Raw genomic sequence first — 20,561 nt, forward strand, 5'->3', positions numbered from 1 at the left:
GCATAAGCATGGCCAACACGGTCAGAATAAAATGTTTATGTTATCAATCTTTAAACAAACGTTTCATTTCATCTCCTGGTTTCTGTCACTCAGCCAAACAAGTGAAAAAGTCAGAAAGGCATTTTCACTTTCTCCGCCGCCATTGCTAAAACTACGAGCAGACTACAAATTCTAAAACAGCGCAGAAAATCGACGTCATCGTTCAGAGCTTCTTTTGATTGGCCAAGTTGACATTTTACCGGAAGAATTCCAAAGACAACAGAAACCATTAAACTTTGCACTTACTTGCAACTTTTATTTTTTTGCAAATACACTAGAAATGTTTACAAAAGCACTGTATAAACATTTGTGCAGTGTAAATTATCAAAACTAAAAATGAATATTACTTTGAAATCATTTTGCACCTAAAATGACAAAAAGGTGGGGGATTGTCATCATCAGCAGCAAAACAAGTTAGTATAAGTCAAAGGAAATGTCTGTTAGAATATCAAAACTGGGAGAGGTGGTCGTTACAAATCAAAAGGTAAATCAGAGTAACAGAAGGATGGCACTAAATCAGCAAAGGAGGCTTCATTCATCTAAATGTTACACTTGGTCAAGATAATCAGCCTTCCAGTGGACCACTCCAGCTTGACGGAAATGTTAACCACTCAAACACAGCACTGCGTCACTAACTGGTCCATCTTTTACACTTACGTTTTTTACATTTTCAGTACAAATAAAAAAAATTGAAATGATAGACAGTGAAATAGGTGGACAAAAGAAAGGGCTAAATAATGCTACAGACAGAAGAAAAGTAATACTACAACTAACAGAAACTCAAAAACTTAAATATTACTTGGCCCCTTTAAAGAAACAAAAAGAAACATTCACAATTTGTTTTATTTTTTCCTCACACAACTCCGTATTGCTTTGTCTTACATAACACTGAGATTTTTGCTTTTCAAAGAGCACTGATTACTTATGTTCTGCACCAAGTTTGGTTTTTTTTTTTAGAAAAAGAAAGCAATACCCATTATTTTTTCTTTTTAAATCCGTCGCCTTAGTGTAAAAAGGCACACACTCACACGTGCGTTCAGACAACACTGTTGCAAATACTTCACATAAGTGGTGGCACAATTCTTTTTTTTTTTTTTCCCTCCTTGTCAAAGTTAGGCGGTGGCGGTTTAGTGGCACAGCAGTTATCACAGAGAGCAAACACAGCGCCCAGAGTGGATCGATTGGGGTTATCTTTGGTCGAGCCAAACTCATGGGTCAGCGGAGTGGAGTGCGGATCGGGTCGGCGTGTTTGAACAGGATGACTCGGCTCCCTGGATTAAGGTTTTTCAGGGATATTAAGCAAGGTGAACAACTATGAACTGTGAGTTTGCAAAAAGTAGTAGTTGGCTGCATAAATGGAGCGAGTGGATCTAACTTGAAAACATTGGTTTTTGGCTCAGAGGTTAAATACATGCTCATAAAACTGTTCGCTCAGCACAAACAAACTTAAGAAACTGTCTTTTTGGGGAGGATTTTTGGTGCACCTTTTGGAAAAAAAAATAATTCAGAACTAATCTGAATTTTAATTGGAAATATAATAGATGATGCAAGCGTGGCTCAACCCCTTTAAAGACGTTTAAACAGACTAGCTCCCAAGATGATACATATGATATGCTCAGAACCTCTTTGTTTAAATACATGAGTGATTTCTGTATGATAGATTTGGAAACAGTGATAACTAATCACTACGTTTAATAGATGGCAGCAAGCTTTGGGCTTTGTGCTCAAGTTGGTAACAGAAAAAAAAGCCTCCAGAAACCCAATGAGAGCACGAGGTGGTGAATACAAATACGAGTCCATAGGTCATGGCAATTAGCAGCAGTAACAAATACAAAAAAATATCAAAAAGAAGACACTCCAACAGGTGTCTGAAAGCAGATAACACAGAGACAAACCTTTGAAATGTGCTGAACACAAATGGACCACTTGAATTGAAACAATCAGGACAAATAACAAATAAAACATTTCCAGGCAAAGTACAGGACTTTTTTTTTTCAGGTTGACAGTTTTATGGCCTTAAATCCACTCCCTACCAGAGACCGCCGGAGGGAGTCTTGACAAATGTGGCGGACACACAGAGAAGACGTAAGACAAACAGTGATTCAAGTGCTGTGTGCTGAGTTTGCCTGAACGCCTGCAGCTCCTTGGCAAACTGAGTGAGTGCACAGCGGCGAGCGGCACGCCGGGGTCTGAACACACACGGCACCTGACAGTGTCTCTGACAAATCAGCTGCAAATACAAAAACAAAAGAAGAAGAAAAGAAGAAGATTCCCGCAATCCAAATTGTGCTTTTCATCTCTAATAAGTAGCAGTAATAACATCGACACCAGAGTGAAATTAGTGTCTCTCGGCAAGCCTGCGACTGCCAGCTGGATTTGGTCAGAGGTATCTCAGTTAGTTCCCCTTTAAATATGTACAGTAGAAGTGTTTCCAGCTTATCTGAATACGCTGAACCCCGATAAGGCAGAAACAGGTTCAAGTCTCCCTTGTAAGTTAAGTTGGTGTTTTATTCCTTTTTTTTTTGATAATTTGTGAATATTTTTATGAATTTTAAAGCGAAGACGCCTCAAACCAGGGATTTTCACTCTAAATAGTGTTTCAAGGAAAGAAAACATGGGAGAAAAGAAGAGGGTCAAAAGTCACGAGTATTTCAGGTTTCATATTAAACTGTGCCTGCATTAGGAAAAACCAGTAGTCCATTTAAAAATAAAGGTGCACACACAGATTCACTGACTCATACTGGAAGTGCAATGTGAATAACCTGCAGATGCACAAACTCGTCTTGGAAAAAAAGGCTCAGTTGTTTTTTTTTTATGCTTTCCTTACAAAATATATTAAGTTTATGTTTGCTTGCAAATCCGCTAACTCGTCTGATCCCAGGAGGTTTTTCAGGTTTGTAAGGGATTTTTAATCTGAAGGCTCAAAGTTTTCTCCTCTCACAGCACTGACAGAAAACGACTGTAACGACACCCGCTGTTGTTCGAGTTAAAGCGAAACACTGAGTTTCACCAGCGGCGTCTGCCCAGAGGATCATGCATCCGTGTGCAACAGGGATGACTACGCTAAGTTTTTAATTTTCCCTTAGTAGAATTATGGAAAAAGCAATTTTTTATTGTATTCCTGGTGGAACCCAACCATTCCCAGTTTGAAAAGTCCCTCTGTGTTCAGGGTCTGCCAGGACGGAGGTGTTTACGCAAGGCAGGGGAGGGGTTGCGTTGTGTTGCAGTCCTGCAGGCAGGAGGATAGACGGTCAGAAGAGTGCTCAGGAAGAGGATCAATGTCTTTGTAGGCTAAACGATCTCCGGGGTTTGTGTCGCACTGTGTCCTCCCCCACCCACGCTAATGAAACAACCCGCAGCCCTCTGGATCTCCACGCTTGGGGAGAAGAATCCTCAATCAACACTTCTGGGCCTCCACCGGCGACATGGCGATGTAGGAGCCGTTCTTCATCGGCTGGTTGGCCGGCTTTTCTGACGAGTCGTCCGGCTTGTCGCTGACTTGTGTGTACGCGGTGTCGTCTTTCGCCGTCTGAGCAGGAAGAGTAACGTCAGTGCAAAATAATAAATATTGTTGCCTAAATGTCCAGCCCTATTTTAAACATCAAAATGGAATCAAATGCTTTGACCTGAAATGTTTTACAGTAAAGTTAAAAAACAAATCAAATAAAACAGGAAAAATTACAATGAAGATGAGAAACAAACAAATGTTTTGATAAATGAACACAATTAGAAATTAAAATCTGCAATCAGAGATGCACCGAAAGAATGGCCGACAACTGGAATCAGTTAAAGATGACCGATTATGCTTCCTTGAACAGGTTAGGAATAGGTCTATGGCCTATACAAAACATGTTCATCACACTATTTGTACAAAGTCATAATAAATAATGAGATTTTAGTCAGGTCAGTTTTGCCTATTTTGAGCTCCTTTCATAACGAGCTGTTTTAGGGCGACTTGTTACTTTAAATCCAAATAAGCTGCTGGCCGCACCCCCCGCTCTACATTTACACACACACACACGAAAATAGTTGCAAACAGATGCACAATTATACAACCGCAAATCTTTGAAAAGCAGAAGTGTCTATTTTGTCAGGTCTCAGTTCATTGAGATCTGACACAAGCAAAAGATATTCGCACCTGGTCTGATGAAGGTAAGGTTCATATTTGAACCAACAAGAATGCAGCAAGGACGGTAAGTCAACAACACAACACTTTGTTTTTTCCAGCAGCCATTGTACAGCAAATACTGCGGTAAAACCAGCTGACCAAACGTGCTGGAGCTCAGCTTAGGTTGATAGGTTACGGCGGGTCTTCGCTGGGGTTGCTAGGTAACAGGCAGTGCCTGCTGATTTGTGACATTACATTCGGAAGGTTTTTCAAAAGGTGCTTTTTTTTTTTTAAGCGCTTTGGCTGTTTTTAGAAGCAGTAGAGACCCGAATGGAAGTATACAAACGTGCGAAAAGTGAATTTAGCGTAACAGGCCTCCTTTAAGCTTTAGCTGATTGGTGAACTTAATAAATCCAATATCCTTTTAGTCAGTGAAGGCACCATGCCTGAGCACTACCAGGTGTGTTTGCGGTCACTGAGGGAAAAGATTGAGAGTTAGCCGTTTTCAGTGCGAGTGATGACAGCCATTTAAAAGGAAGCCATATTTTTTACATGTTAAGACATGTCACTGGTTTATTCAGGCTGTGAGAAAATGAGAGAGAGCAAGACTTTCAGCAGACAACAGGAAGGCTTAGCAGAGAAACAGAAAAGTTGCTTTATTTTATCCGTTAGCAGGGGTGGGCAACTCCAGGCCTCGAGGGAGGCAACTTTTAGATGTGTCTCTACTTCAACACACCTGAGTCAAATAATGTGGTCATTAGCAGGACTCTGGAGATCTTGACTGAATTTAGGAGGTGATTCAGCTGTTGGATTCAAGTGTGTTGGACCAGGGAGACATATATGAGTTGCAGGACACCGGCCCTCGAGGACCAGGATTGCCCACCCCTGTGTTAAAGTGTTCAACCTCAGCCAGTCATGGAATATGATGGGTTTGAAAATGTTGGCAGGTCTTTGAAAACCTCAATATTTTTAGTAATGCTAGCCATGCTAATCGCTAATATATGATGCTAAAGCTATTTTAATGTATTTACTGTATTTATGACAAATAATTATTTTATCAATAAATGCACATCTTTGGAAAGCTGGGAAAATATTCTGAGTAATTAAGTTATTTTAATTATTTAAAGTCCCCCTATCTTATATTATATTTTAGGATTTGGGTAAAATCGGCATTAGCAGGTCAGAGCTTTTCCAAAACAATCAAACCAAAAAACAGCCACATAATTCTTATCAGTGCATCCCTTTCAGAAAAGCCACACAAATGTTAAAAAATGAGAATAAAAACAAAGGGAAACTGAAGACTTACAGTGAAAGAATGAAAAGCCTCGGTAAAATCTATTCGTTTAACTTCATTCTAAAAACAGAAAGGACAAAAATAACGGGGGTTAAACAGAAAACTTAAATCAGAACATGGTTAATAAAACATTGCAATTAAGCATTTCTTAAGAGAAAATACCCCAAAAATCCACGATTTAGGGAATAAACCGAGCTGCTTAGCATAGCAGCGCATGCAGCAAGATAAGAAAAAACAAATCCATCCTGGTAAAGAAACTCAGCTGATAAATATTTTTGTTTTAACTTTATCCTGGTTGTTTCTAGCGTTGAAGCTAAGCTAGGAAAGGCGGATGAATCAGTCGACGTTCTTTCAGTTTTATGAGGTCATGCTTGGTGAAAATGACCAAAACTCCCTCTGTGAAAATAAATTGTCTTCATCTTAAACTGCAGCTCAAGCCGGGCTTGGTGTTCATCAGGGTCGTTGTGTGTCATGGTAGATATTCCTCAAACAAGCCAGGTAAATACTAGCCTTTGCCTTTTTTAAGTCGCACATTTTATAATAAACGTTATTTTACAGTTTAATGCGAGGTGACAGCAAATCTCTGATAATCAAATTATAACATAAAAAAGAGAAAATCTTTTTTCCCTTTTTCTCCAATATTTTTCTAATTTTTTCTTATAATACTTTAGTGTGAAGGGCTTCTATTAACATATGAACAGATTAATAAAAATATTTTTAAATCCTGTTTTTCTTCATTTTCCTTTCAAAAACATTTTATTACAAGATGAGACATGTGGCGACTTGTGACTTTACCAACTTGCACAACCTCCCAGCCAATCACGTCACTAAACACCAGATTATGAAATAAATCTAAAAAAAAAAAGAAGGATTTGTTTTTTTGTGGCGATTCATCCTTTTATTTCTCAGCCCTTTGCTTTAAACTTTGTGATGACACAACAATAAACTAAGTTACTGCAGGTAAAACAGGACAGCAGTGGATGCCGCTGCAGACAACAACCCTCATGAAGAAACTGCATGGTTGAAATCCAGTGGTCAGTACACTGCAAAAACACAAAATCTTACCAAGTATTTTTGGTCTTTAGTTAGTTAATATCTTGGTACACTTGAAATAAGATTTAGATGTACATTTTCAGCAAGTTGCATGATATTATATCAATATTAATTCCTTAATATTGATGACAAAGTACTTGTTCCACTGGCAGATTATTTCCCTTATAAGACATTTTTCCTATATTATGAGTGAAATAATCTGCCAGTGGAGCAAGTATTTTTTAAATTAATATTTAGGATTGTTTTACTTAAAGCAAGCTTGTATAACTTGTAAAAAGTTACTTGTAAGTTAGTTTTGTCTTATTTCAGGTGTACTAAGATATTTGCACTTGAAACCAGACCAAAAATACTTTTTTATTAGCAATACTATTTTTTTATTGTTTTTTGTTTTTTTTTACAGTGTACTGGTTTCACTGGGTAAAAGATCTTTATAATATTTTATCCATATTCTGCCCGATGATATTTTAATGGTCCTCTGTTTTTATCACACTGGGTCCTTTTTTCTGAGAGCAGGAAGCTCAGTAGATGACCTAAAGCAGCAAGGAAACCCAAGAAGCACATAAAAGAGACGAAAGCAGCACTTCCAAATTCTTCTTTTCTTATCTGAATTAAAGTGATCTCAGACTCTGTGGAGGCTACAGTTCAAAACCACGTATCAGTCAGTGCTGGAGATAACAGGGGGGCCATCAATCCTGAGGTTACTCTGGGTTGTTAACCTACAGCTATACAGACTCAAAGGGAACTGAGATGTTTTTCTTCCTGAATTTGTCAAAAAGTGCATTCACTGCTAGAAAACTTTAAGAATAAAAAAGCACCAAGAAGCACTGCAAAAACACAAAACTTTACGAAGTATTTTGGTTTCTAGAGGAATATCTTAGTACACCTGAAAAAAGACAAAACTAACTTATGAGTAACTTTTCAGCAATACATAAGAGCTTGTTTTAAGTCAATAATTGCTTAAAATACTTAATTACTTTAACTTATAATATGGGAAAAATGTCTGAACTGGAAAATGAGACAATGCAACAAAATCTCACACAGGACATGAGAGTTAATCCTTACAAATAATTAAGAATACTTTTATCAACTTAAAAAGTATTTAAAAAACATGAAGTTACATTTATTTATTAAAAATATTTTAGGATCTAATGTCAGCAAAACCGCTATTGCTAAAGACTCGAGTAGGCCATTAAATCTGGTAAAAATGTAACAAGTTAAATAATCTGTCAGAGGGACTAGTACTTTTTTCATTAATATCAATGATTTATTTATATTAAACAAGCTCCGATATCTTGCTGAAAAGTTACTTGTAAGTCAATTTTGTCTTATTTCAAGTGTACTAAGGTATTTGCACTAGAAATTAGACAAAAACATTTGGAAAGATTTGGTGGGTTTGCATTGTGTGATGTTTTACTGCTGGAAGAGTGTGAGCACATTCTGGACTGATCCTGAGACAAAAAGAAATTATTTCCATCTGATGTTACTGTGCAAGTCTGACGGAAAAGATCATCAGACTTGAACTGATGACCTATTTTGTCAGGTCTCAGTTCATTGAGATCTGACACAAGCAAAAGATATTCGCACCTGGTCTGATGAAGGCAAGGTTCATATTTGAACCAAAAATACTTAGTAAAATTTTGTGTTTTTGCAGTGACCTCCATTAGATCCAGAATGCTGAAAACTGCTCAAGCTGGCTTTACTGCCTCCAAATCATGCGGTGAGTTAGTGAACGTGTGCAGAACTTGCAGCTGCTCAGCGCAGTTGGTGCAGAAATATGCAAAAATACAAAGTTACATGTACTTATCAGGTGGAGGCTGTATTAGGGCCATTGTAGATAAAAAAGAGTAGACTTCTGCCAAAAAATTATTTTCAAAACTATTTGAAAATAAACTCAAAAAATTTTGAAAATAAACTGAAACTTTTCTAGAAAAAAAACCAATTTCTGAGTTTGAAAAGTTTAAACTTTGTGAGACAAAACTCTAAATTTCTGAGTTTCAAATGTCCAAAATCTCCAAAGAAATTTGGAGATTAAATTTAAATAAAAGTAAAAACTTCCAAAAGTTGAAAATTTTTAACTTTTCAAACTCCGAAATTTCCTAAGTTCTGCTGGAAAATTTCTCAACTCAATCTCAACATCTCTGATTTAAAAAAATAAAAAACAAGCATTTTTTAATCTACAATGGCCCTAATATGCCGTGGTAGTTTTGCACTGAGTTAATGTAAACAGAAAGCTAAATAGCAGTGAAATGCAGAACAAAGTTTCCGTTTCTTACCTTCTTCTGACGGTTCCTGCAGAATAACACAACAAGCACCAGCAGCAGGATGATCCCCAACCCCACGATGAGCAGCGGGAAGTTGGAGACGAGCGTGACGATGAGGAGCAGCGTCCTCATCTGAGACGCAGAGTCATCATCGATGGTTGCCGTCTACATTTGGAGAGAGAGAAGGTTGATTTGTGGTTCAGGAGACGTTACCAGAACGTCTGTGGTTCGTTTCTGAGAGTCTCACCTCGTTGACAAACATGATGGGGAAAATTGTCTCGTTAATGAACTTCGTTTTACTGAAAACAGAGAGACGAAGGTTAGGAGGAACATCTGGATCAACATGCTGCCTGAATGTTGACAGAGTGTTGCAACAGCAAAGTAGGTCAGAGTTTAACAGCGAGACTTACGGGAAGCCCGGGACTCTTTTCAGGATGATGTTGAGCTGAGCTCTCTTACAGGCGCGGATGGGAACACCAGTAGTCTGCAAGAGAGCAGACAAGCACATCTCTTTACTTTCTGATAATTTCTACAGAAAGGAAGGAAAGTGCCACCAAAAAACATCAACATTATGCTAATGATTAATTCAAACGGTATGATTTGAGGATTGGAAATATGGCAAAATGTCTGAGCGTATCAGAGGCATAAACTGTGTAGGATGGTGGTGGCAGCTTCATGATATGGGACTGCTTTGTTAGTCTTGTTGGTTTATATTTGCAGCACACTCCTGGCTATGATGAACAGAGGGCTTAAAAATAAAATCTTTTTTTCATACCAATTGGTGCTCTTCTTGATTTCTTTTATAAAAGTGAAATTACAGATGACAGAAAATATTTTTAAAAAGTGGCTTTTGTTTCAATTGTCAGAGTATTAGGCTTTGCCCAGGAGAACTTCTGTTTAATTACAAGAAAATAGTCACGATATTAGCAGAATAAAGCGCCATTTTACCAGAAGTAAAGTTGTTTAAATGAGGGAAAAAAGCTTGGATAAAAATTGTATTTGTTGGAGTTTTAATAAAATTACTACTTCATTGTCTTCATATTATAATTTTATTCTGCTAAACTGACTTTATTCTTGTTATTAAAAAAGATATAGTAGCCTGACCCTTATATTTTATCGCAGAGTTTACTTGAATTCAAAATAAAAATAAATAGAAGCTGTAAAATATGCTTGTCTAACAAGATGGCCGCCTTGGCTATGCTGACATCACTCTGAACTATGGAAACCCTAAGAGTTAATTGCTGAATAAAAAAACAAGAAAAAAAATCACTTAAATCTTCAAAAACTAAAAATTCAAGATGAATGTATGTAAATGCAAACAATTTTACATATGTTTGTAGTTGTGCTTTCATTACATTACATGTTGATCAAGTCAAAATAAAAAGATGATGACTCAAAATCATAATAAAAGCAGTGATCCTGATTCAGATATTATTATCAGTGGAGGTTTTAACTGTTTGCCGTACCGGCTGTAAGTCCAGGTACGTCTCATGTTCCTCCTTGTTGGGGTTCATCCCGCCGACGGCGTTGATGTACGCCGGGTCGGCCTGGTAGAAGTGAGGGAAGGAAACGACGATGGGAGCACCTGGAAAGAAATGAGACAGGTTGCCGTTTGTTGGTGACGTTTGCAAAACAAACAACAAAGGTCAGAAGGAGAGGCACGTGAGATTTTTCACGTCATAAACAAACGCTGATAGCTGAAGATGGAGTGTTCATAAAAGCTCATTTAAATAAGAAGGATTTTATTACAGGCTTTTATACCGACTACTTAAATTTTCCTACTTTACAGTAAAATCAATTCAACCTTAGGAAGAAAGAGCCATTGGGTGCAATGTGCAACAGATGCAGGTAATGCATTAACATTTAGCACGAGAGAGAAACACGAGACACAAACGCAGGAAACCAACAAATCCTCAGGATTTTGCATAAAGAAATTAAGCTGATTTGTTCATGGAAATGTGGTTCGGCTTTATTTTAATAACTCATTTGAAGGTTTTATTACCTATACAAAGTAGTTCAAAAAGATTCTTCAGTTTATGTACAGAAAGTCTATAAAACAAATTGAAAACAAGCGTTTAAGTGTTGTTGTCATTCGTTTTAGACACTCGCGTCAACCTCATAATGGGCGTTGAGTAAAATATGAAAATGAATCAGCAGAATGTGATTCAAGTTCTCAGTGAGGCTCATGCTGCTGTTTGCAATCTAAAATGCTTGATTTGCCCACAAAACTGCACTTTCTGCAGCTTCTGAAAATATGAATGAAACATACCAACAATATTATCAATTACCTATTTTCTCTGTTTGTGTTGGTAACAACCTTTCTAAGGTTTAAATGGGAATTTAAAACATAAGTTACACCAGAATAAAAGTTTTATAGTGCCTTAATTTCTACCCTACCTTACTTTTTTACATTTTGGTAAATCTTATCCTGCTTTTCCCCCCCATTTAAGGAAGAAAAACTCCTCCCACTCTGCTTTGTCGTCACTGCTACCAACTGATCTCCCAGCTCACTGTGAAGGAACAAACCCACTATAACATTTTACAGGTCATTTTCCTACAACTTTACTGCTTCAACACACCTAAATGAAATGAATGGTTCACTACCAGGCCTCCGCAAAAGACACATCTATAAAGTTACCAGTCACCAACATTTTCTCCCTTTTGTCTGAACCTTTATTACACTTGAGAAGTTTTGAGTTTCGTCTAAAATGCAAAATGTCAATTTTTTTGTACAGTTCTGGCTTCAAATCTGCTCTGATTATGTTATTTCCTAAAATAAATTGTCTTTTTTGAGACTGTATACTCCAGTTAATTAATTACTAAATTAGTTGACGATTATTTCAATAATCGATTCATTGTGATTAATTGTTTAAGCCCTATATATAAGAATAAAAATGTAAAAATAAGCTACAGGCATAATCAACAAGGTTAAAGGATCACAGCAGTGATTGTCTTTATTACAGCAATCCTACTGCACTTAATCAGTGCCATAAAACCTTCCTGCACAGTCAACAGAGTTAATCATTGAACCATTGTTGAGTCAAATCTGATGAGTTCAAACACCGGGAATGTCGGCGACCAGGCGGAGGAAAAGGTCGCCGACCGAAAGAGTGGACATTTTGGAAGGGAGCAGGGTAGGAAACTGTGTCATGGGGTTGGTTGTGATTAAAGGGTAGTGACGATAACTGGGTCACAGTGTGAAGTAACCGGTTGGGGTCGGGTCATACCTTCTCGACAAACACTGACTTTCAGCACCCCGGTGCCAAGGCACTCTCCCGCCGGCACGCAGAAGCCGGCGTTGGTGGGGTTTTCCTTGGGGTTCATGAGGACGTCGTTGGGGGGGGCGAAGCGGTACGCCTGGATTCCCTTCACCTCCACGTCCTCCACGTACGCCAGATGAATGGACCTGAGGAACGACAGCGGCGTTGTTAGAACAACTGAGCTGCTTTATCCCCAAGTGGTCTGGAACTTTGCTTTGGTTGCTAGGTTACGGGCGGAGCTCTGCTGGGGTTGCTAGGTAACGGGCTTGAATTCATTGGGGTTGCTAGGTGAGGGACAGATTTGCGATGTTACATTCAGAAAGTTTTCGATGCTACAAATTTTCCGGACACAAAAAACATTAATTTTGCCAGAAAACAGCTGGGAGGTTGTTTTAAGTAATCGGGTTGTTTTTAGAAGCAGTAGAAACCCAAATGGAAGTACAAAAAAACGTACCAAATGTGAATTTTGCACAATACATCCCCTTCAAAAACAAACTCTCCAATTTTTTCATACCACATCTGAATTTTTCTTTTACTTTTTGTTATTTTTTACAGAAAATATTTTCAAAAAGTGGCTTTTATTTCAATCATGCCCTCTGTGAGTTGTACGACGATAAGAATATAGAATATAGTCAACTTTGCGGGAAAAAGGCGAAATTTTACCAGATGTTAAATTACATCTGGTAATTTTACCGGTTCATTTATTTGAAACAGACTCAGTTGTTTGAATAAATGTTTCAAAGTCCTACTACTGATGATAATTTGATGCTGACGTGTTAGAAAATTAACCATTTCTATCAAGTATTATTTATAAAACTTATACCAAATTATAAACTTCACAAGATGCTCAATATTTTAAGTCATTTTATTTTTTTATTATTTTTGTGTATGACTTCTCATAAAATTACTACTTTATTCTGGTAATATTAGGACTTTACTCTTGTAATTTAAAACAAATGATATCCTGTCCCTAATATTCCGTCATAAAGTTGATTTGAATTACAGTCTAAATAAATAATAGCTGTAAAACAGGCTTTTTACCAAGATGGCCACCCTGGGTCATCCCTGTGGGGGAAAAAAAAGAGATTTTCCAAAAATAAACTTAAAAAAAAAAAAAAAATTCATCTAATCACTAAAATACATTTATTGCCCAGCCCTGCTAAAATTAGAGCTACACTCTGCATAATGATTGCTTACTGAATAATAAAACCTGATATCTCTTTCCTGGTGTTTATACTTTGCCAGTCTTATCATTAGTTGTAACAGCACATGTACTTATCAGTAAGTAAATTACTCCACTGGTATTTCCTTCCACACCATAAACTTGAGCGGAAACCTTCTGTCTCCCCTCTGCCGCCGCGCTTTGACTGTAAACAAATTAGCAAACAAACGTGCATACCGGCAGAGGTCAGCGGCGAAGATGTACAGCAGCTCGTTCCTGTCGATGAGCGGGTGGAAGACGGAGCCGTCCGTGCCGTTGATCATGTTGCTCTGATTGGAGGACCACCATGTCATTTTCCTGCAGGACAGGGAAATGAAGCAATGAAACTTTAAACTGCCAATATATTTTTTGCTTGCTATACTGATTAACTTTGATACCAAACAGCCACTTTGACTAGGAATGTTTCATAGAATCCATTCTCAGTACACGTTTCACTCAGGTTTCTCATTGGTGGCGCACCTTCTTCTATCTTATTTTCCAGAATACAGCGCACAAATAATCACCCTATATTGGAGTATAAGACATACTAAACGTAAAATATTAACTACTCTGACAGAACCAAACTTAAATGTTCTGAACTACACCTTAAAGATACGAAGAAACAATTAATGATTAACTTCATCCTGAAATACCTACAATATATTAATATACTTCCAAACTGCAAAGAAGCCTATTAATAACATAAATCTCTTAGAATTTATTCCCATTCTTTCCTGATTGTCTAATTATAACCACATTAAAAAAATTCAAATGTAATCTTACAAGACATGGATGAAATCAGATAAATAGAGTCAACTGGATTTTGCTTGTTCATACTGACTGAGTTAAAACTACACTTTCACCCACATTTGGGTCTCCAAACATTCAAATTTTGCAATCCTTTTTAGCCTAAAAACCAAAGAGCAAAGGTCTTCGCCTCCGTGCGTTTTGAAACAAAGCAAACATGGATATCAGGAAGGACTGGACGTTTTAGGAACGTGCTGACAGAGGAGTTTCATATCATTCAGACCAAAAATCCTGGCTCAACATGAAAGTTTACCTCAGGTCATTCCAGGTGTCGATCTTTCCGTAATCCAAGTAGTTCTGCTCTCCGGTGTGAAACACAAACTCTCCTTCATGAGTGCCGTTTTTCTGTGGAGAATCAGGAGGAAACAGTGTTCAAACATGTTGTGGTGTGGAACGACAGAGCAGGAAGCAGTGGACGTGCATCTGTCAGAAATGGCACTTATGACCGGTGACAAACAACTCTGTAAGGAGGGGGAAAAAAACAAAAACATACTCCTTTGTATTTCCACTGACAGGTCTTTTAGTGCAGGAACAACACATGCTTTTACAAGAGCAGCGCTAATGTTTACTTCTATAAATTCTAATAATTTCATTGTGTCTACAATGTTAATTTTCCTGTTCGAACTGAAACACAACAGAAAACCGAACACGGTCATTTCCGTTCATTTCCCGATCAATTAGCGAAGCTCCATCTGCGTTACCCTTCAGAGTCATGTGCTTGATTACGTTACCGCTTGGGACAAACTGCAGACGCTGCTCTGTCGATAGGAAGTACAAACTCTCCCATCAGCATCAGGAGACGCCTTTTCAAATGACATTACCACCAACTTCCCCCTTTTTTGTCTTTTCAGTAACTGAGCAACTGGCAAGGGATATATTTACAAAAACAAAGCAAAAAACAATCTCACCTTCCACATCAGACCAAAGAATTCGTCCACTTCTGGCTTAAGTCTGTGGATCTTTGAAAGGAGAGGGTCCTTGAAGCCCCACAGAATCTCATGGACGGTGCGGGTCATGAAAATTTCAACGCCCAGGGAGCCTATATACATGGACACCATGGGCCGCACATAAAAGTTGTAGGAGTTCATCTCGTTCATCACCGCCTTGAAAAGACAGAGAATGACAGAAAAAATTCACATTAACTCATGGAAAGAGAAGCACCTCCTGTTTGCAATATTTTGTACCTGTTATTTGCTTGACTTGGCCTAATGTACATTTATAGTTTATATGTTTAAAACATAAAATAATGTCACAATAAAACAAACATGACGGTGACATGAAGCGAGTTGGCGGAAAACAAATGTCAGTCAAGGACAATAAAGCAGACACTTTGTCTCACCACATATGGGATGTTGACTGTCCTGATAATGTCGACCTCGGGGTCACCAGCCGACTTCTCAGGAACAAAGACAAAGGATTTGGGGTTCAGGGCGTAAACCTTTGTGCCGTTTTCCAAGAAAGTTACATTTTCCCTTGGCCGGTATTCCCTAGTGTGGACAGGGACATCCATTAATCATTGTAGACAATACAACCACTTTGGCACGGAGTCACGTCCAGCTTAGCAGCGATCGGTGCTAGCCGGGAGAAACGTCTTCATATCTTCTTAATCGTGAATTAAACAAGTTATTAACTAGGCCTGGAACAACTAATCTGATTCATTATGATGAACCAGTTCTTAAGATAATCATCAACTAATTTAGTAATCAATTAATCGTTAAGTATAAAAAACACACAGAAGGCCACTTACTGAAAAAACATCATATTAAGCCTAAACAGTACAAAATATTCATACATTATTAATTTAAGATATAAAACACCTTTGTCAATATGATTGCGTTTTAGACAGAAATGTTTATTTTCTTATTTTAAAAAATGAACTGGATTATTTGTTTTCAGACATTTCTAATGTTGTATTAAACAAGGTTAAGTGGTCAAATAAAAAAATCTGCAGAATGTGACAATTTTTTATCCAATTAATTAATTATCAGAATAATAATTGTTACTTGCAGCCCTTTATTAACAATCTATTGTAAAAGTACTTTTATCCTTCATACTTCTTCACATTTTGATGTTTTTTATTGAGATTCTGTGTGAGAGATTAACAAAACAATTTAAGGAAAAGGAGAAAAAACATCTTTTTTTAACAAATAAATAAAATGTGGAGTCAATTTGTGTTTAGCAGCCCTGAATTGATCATTTTTTACAACCACGTTCTACTGAAATTACAAATGCAAGTAGATTAGGAAATGCCACTAACAGATTTGTTAAATTTTTAACCTTTTTAGCAAAACAGCCCAATTTCAGTCAAATAGATAAAGCAAATTAGTTTTACATTCTTATTATTTTTACTCCTGCAAAGTACTGTCTGAATAAGTTTGTAATGAAGTGATTATTTGAAAAATTGAAGTCACTTCCTTTTTCTGACATTTCCTCTGGGTGACGTTTATGCTTTGTGAGAAAGAAAAAAAAAAAAAAATTTGTATAAATCTCTGTCACTGGCTGTGAAACTTACCTGTAAGTGTAAGGGCCGATCTGTTTAACAGACGCCTTCCCTCCTGCCAAAAACTCCTCAGGATTGGTAACGTTGAAAAAGTAATACTCCATGTAAACAGGTGGGGGTGGGTTCTTCCATGACTCAAACACCTGACTCTTCTCTGTCAAAGTAATTTCCTGTCAAGAAAAAAAAAAAACGCACACATTCAAACTAAGAAACATCACAATACCAAACAAATACTGGTTTGGAAGTGATGCTGTAAGCGTTTGGTTTCATCGTTGTCGCGGGGCGTTGTCAAAACTTTTCACCCTCTTCAATGCCGGGCGAAGAATCTCAAAAACCAAAAAGGGAAAACGAGCAAAAGCTGACAGTGACTCTGAACAAAAAGCAGCTAAGAGTCCAACTTCAGCAAGCCTAGGCAAAATCCAGATTTGCATAGGCACGACCGTATTTGGAACATCAGCCATTCAAAACTACGTGCGGAAAGTCATAAAACGCCCCCACAAAGTTAAGGCGTACATGCCTCCAGGCGATTTCAAACATGTTTGGGTTTTAATCGGGTGGAAAAAGTGAGAAAGAACCGGGCGATACAGCAATGTTTAATTTGAGCACTCAGCTGTGAAGCAGCATGTTCGCTCAAGGTGTCTGCTGACTGGAAAAGTAAATCAGCATCTGGGAGGAGAGAAGTGCTCCACTTCCGCTTCGTTCCCTCCGAGAGGTGCACTTCACAGAAGTCGCACGTATTGTTTTCTGTGGTCTTTCACAGCCGAATACAGTTGAAGAAATATAGCATAAGGTGTGTGTAAAGCTTCCTGTTTGGCAACAACTTCCACCATTTAAAGTGCTCTAATGGATGTTTTTTTTTTATTTCCCCCTTTGTTGCAAAGTTCTTCACTGGCTTGTTAATGGAAACGAACAAAAAACTAAATTTAAATAAAAACATAAAAGTTTTGATAGCAGAAACATCAAAATATCTTTTTATCCTAACATAACTCCTCGAATTAAAGATGCACCAATAATCAGAGACTGTTTGGCCAATTTTCCATCGATCAGCTCTGATTGGCAACACGCTGTAATAAAATAAATACTCCCAACGTTTTCATTCTTTTAATGCTATTATGTTTGATAATCTAACAATTCCTTAATTTTTTGCTACTTTGCTACTATTCAATCTCTTCCATTGTGTCAAAAAAATAAAAATAAAATCTCCAATGATCGATCGGTGCATCTCGACCTAAACTCAGGTTTAAGAAAAAGCAGAAAAATACTGAACTACGTCTTGGTTTAGGACGTTTTCAAACGTTTGAACAAGCGATTTTTAGTTTAGAATCAGCTCTTTAAAGGGAACTAGAGGTATTTAAAGAGCCGGACTCTCTGGAGTCTTGATGAGTCTGCTTCTTAATTAAAAAGCTGAAATGAAACCAGATAACGTTAGAAGAAAAAGGTGTGACCATCAGCTGAGTAAGAACAAATTACTACATTTTGTTCCTTTTTCTAAAAAGTAAAAAGCAGCTGCTTTAGAAAAGGCCTGGCTGTCGACTGGCTGCTTCCCTGCAGGCAGCCTGAACGTGTGACTCCAGCCTGCATGAATCCTTGTGTTTGTCAACCTTGGATAAAGGTCTTTCAAAGGGCTTCAGGCGAAGGTAAAAGAATGGCGATTTATCAGGAAAAATCCTTCCTCTGTCACAAACAAGAACATGTAGCTGTGTTCACAGTGGACTGAAGGAGAAACAGTTTTATTAGGTTGAAAGTTGAAAAAGACTTTAGCTGCATGACCTTGCTCTTCAAGGCTTCGTAACACCTCAGTGAAAAGGAGTGGCATGAATGGGCGGCTCTTTTTTTTCCCCTCTTTTTAGCTTTGTCACTTGAGCTGAACATTCATTTAAGCAGGATAAACAACAAGGAATTAGGTGACGTCTTTGTGGTAAAAATGATGCCCTCAGGGATGAGAAAGGCGACAAATTCCTGCCACCGCCCCTCCTGTGCTGCTTTATTTTTACGTAAAACCACATTTGGCCTCAGATTAGATGGGTTTTTGGAGTCTGTTCAACATGTCTGGGGCAAGTCTGATTTATTTGCCGAAAGAGGATTAGCTACGCTGTCATTTCTTGTAACCATCAGCTGCATCAGAGTTAGATCCCCTGTTGATAAACTTTTCTCTTAATTTGGGTCCCACTGAGATGCTGCTGCCCTGATTTGGACCTAAATTTAACCCTGATGTGTCTGAGGCGCAGCATCCAAGTTTCTGAAGTAGCAGCAGGAACTTTAACACTTTGATGCATGCTGAACAGAGGAGTGTGAGGTATTTTAAAGGGTCTGCAGCTGCCACTAACCCCACCCAACAGGCTACAAATCCATCAGAATCATTCAGCTCTTACTTATACAGCAGCAAAAAGGAAAACGCAAGACGTTCTGCACTTTTAGACGTAGAAAAACATGTCCTATACAAAAGCAGAGGATGCCATTTTCTAATTTCACACTGTTTTTTTTCCTGTGAAGACTTTGATTTAATGATTGCAGATTTGGACTGCGTCTTGGTAAATACCCACTGCAAATAGAAAGAAAGAGCGAGAGAGTTGGTACTCCAGATTTGGCTGCCTACTCACCCAATCTCCCTTCCCCCGAAGCTGCACACCTTCTCCCCCTTATTTACCAAGACTTCTACTACTGCCTCCTGTAATCACTGAACTGAATTAGAATGAAGACTTCATCCTCACCAGGGACACAGCCTAGTACATTATAAGCATTTCAATGGATAAACAGCTGTTAAATACAGAAATACTAGAAATTATTTTCCCCCATTTTGGCGCCCACTCTAGCAAGGCGCCCCTATGCATCAAATATAGTGAATTCCCACTTTTTGTGCCACTCATCCTCAGAAATGTTTCACAGGCTCACAAATGCCCTCAGAGGAATATCCTACAACTTACACATCAAGTTCCAGTCAATAAATAGCAGAGATAAGCTTGACTGAATCAAATGTTGGCATCAAATGTTAAATATCCTCCATTATTCCCCTTCAGCATGGGGAGTTGTAGGGGATTCCAGCCACAATTTAAAAATAGAAACCATTCGTTTAACAGCTGTGGAGCTTTTTGACTCCAAAATTATTATTTTTTTCCATTCCCGCTACGATGGAGACGAACAATCACCAACAAAACCATCACTAATCAGCCAAATCCAGGGGATAATCAGACCCTGGATGAGGCTGCTTGTTCATCCGTGACACACTGAGTGCAGCAATGATCTGTCACTGCAGACCGCAACATTTAAAGCACATTTAAAGAGAGACACACATGGGGAAAACAAAAACGACATGTTCACGGTGACCGCTCACCTTTTTTAGCCGGCTGTTTATCATCGTTTGGAAGACTTGAGCGACGACCAGGGCGATCCCCACGATCAGGAGGTGAGCGCAGACGATGCCGGTGGCGTAAATCGCACAGGATCTCCGAGTCATTATGCCGGTGTGTGGGAGAGCGGGGGGAACTTCACTGAAGTCGACGAAAACTTCCAAAAATATATATGTAAATTTATATATTTGAAGAAGCACAGGTTGAGGAGATGTAGGACCGTGAAAGGGTCGGGTCCGCCGTCTCCAGAGCAGCAGCTGCGGGTTTAAACTTCACTCTTCACCGGGGATGGCGGTGGCGTGCGGTCCTCCCGGTGAGGCTGAGGATTTTTAAATTGTTGGCACTTCTTTTCTAAAAAAAAAAAAAAAAAACTAACACAATTTAAACCTCTGGAGAGGAAGAGGAGCACCAAGCTGCTCGGAGACGGAGGTGAAATGAAACAGCGGCTCTCTGCTCATCTAGAGGTAGAAAAACGGCAGCCCACCTCCTCCCCTTCCTCTACGCAATAGGAAGCCAGTGAGGCGACAGCACAGACGTAGAATACTAGACGCTACGCGAGGGTCCGGTCCGGACGTGAGGGGGCGGACATTTTGAGAGGGGCATAAGCCCTCTCAAAATGTAAAAATTTACCTACCATAGGCTCGGTAAAGTGGTACAATTGGATTGACTGCATCGTATTTTTTATTATTGT

The 20,561-nt window shown here is 38.5% G+C and overlaps 1 protein-coding gene across 2 annotated transcripts; it reads right to left on the reverse strand.

Annotated features, from left to right (window-relative positions):
- Positions 1 to 268: 268 nt before the first annotated feature.
- scarb2a (scavenger receptor class B, member 2a) lies at positions 269 to 20,307 on the reverse strand. Of its 2 annotated transcripts, XM_032578092.1 has the most exons (13): positions 19,855 to 20,305; positions 16,536 to 16,693; positions 15,363 to 15,510; positions 14,932 to 15,126; positions 14,277 to 14,368; positions 13,415 to 13,534; positions 11,983 to 12,161; positions 10,222 to 10,340; positions 9,166 to 9,239; positions 9,003 to 9,054; positions 8,768 to 8,920; positions 5,454 to 5,501; positions 269 to 3,568 (listed from the first exon to the last, which is right to left on the reverse strand). In XM_032578092.1, the coding sequence occupies exons 1-13, from the start codon at positions 19,975 to 19,977 to the stop codon at positions 3,437 to 3,439; spliced, it is 1,593 nt and encodes a 530-aa protein (XP_032433983.1). In that variant the 5' UTR covers positions 19,978 to 20,305; the 3' UTR covers positions 269 to 3,436. The 2 variants fall into 2 exon arrangements, with proteins under 2 accessions (XP_032433983.1, XP_032433984.1); XM_032578093.1 differs by lacking the exon at positions 5,454 to 5,501 and having other exon boundaries at positions 19,855 to 20,307.
- Between the last annotated feature and the right edge of the window lie 254 nt (positions 20,308 to 20,561).

The sequence above is a fragment of the Xiphophorus hellerii genome, chromosome 12, assembly GCF_003331165.1.
Source record: "Xiphophorus hellerii strain 12219 chromosome 12, Xiphophorus_hellerii-4.1, whole genome shotgun sequence".
Taxonomy (NCBI): domain Eukaryota; kingdom Metazoa; phylum Chordata; class Actinopteri; order Cyprinodontiformes; family Poeciliidae; genus Xiphophorus; species Xiphophorus hellerii.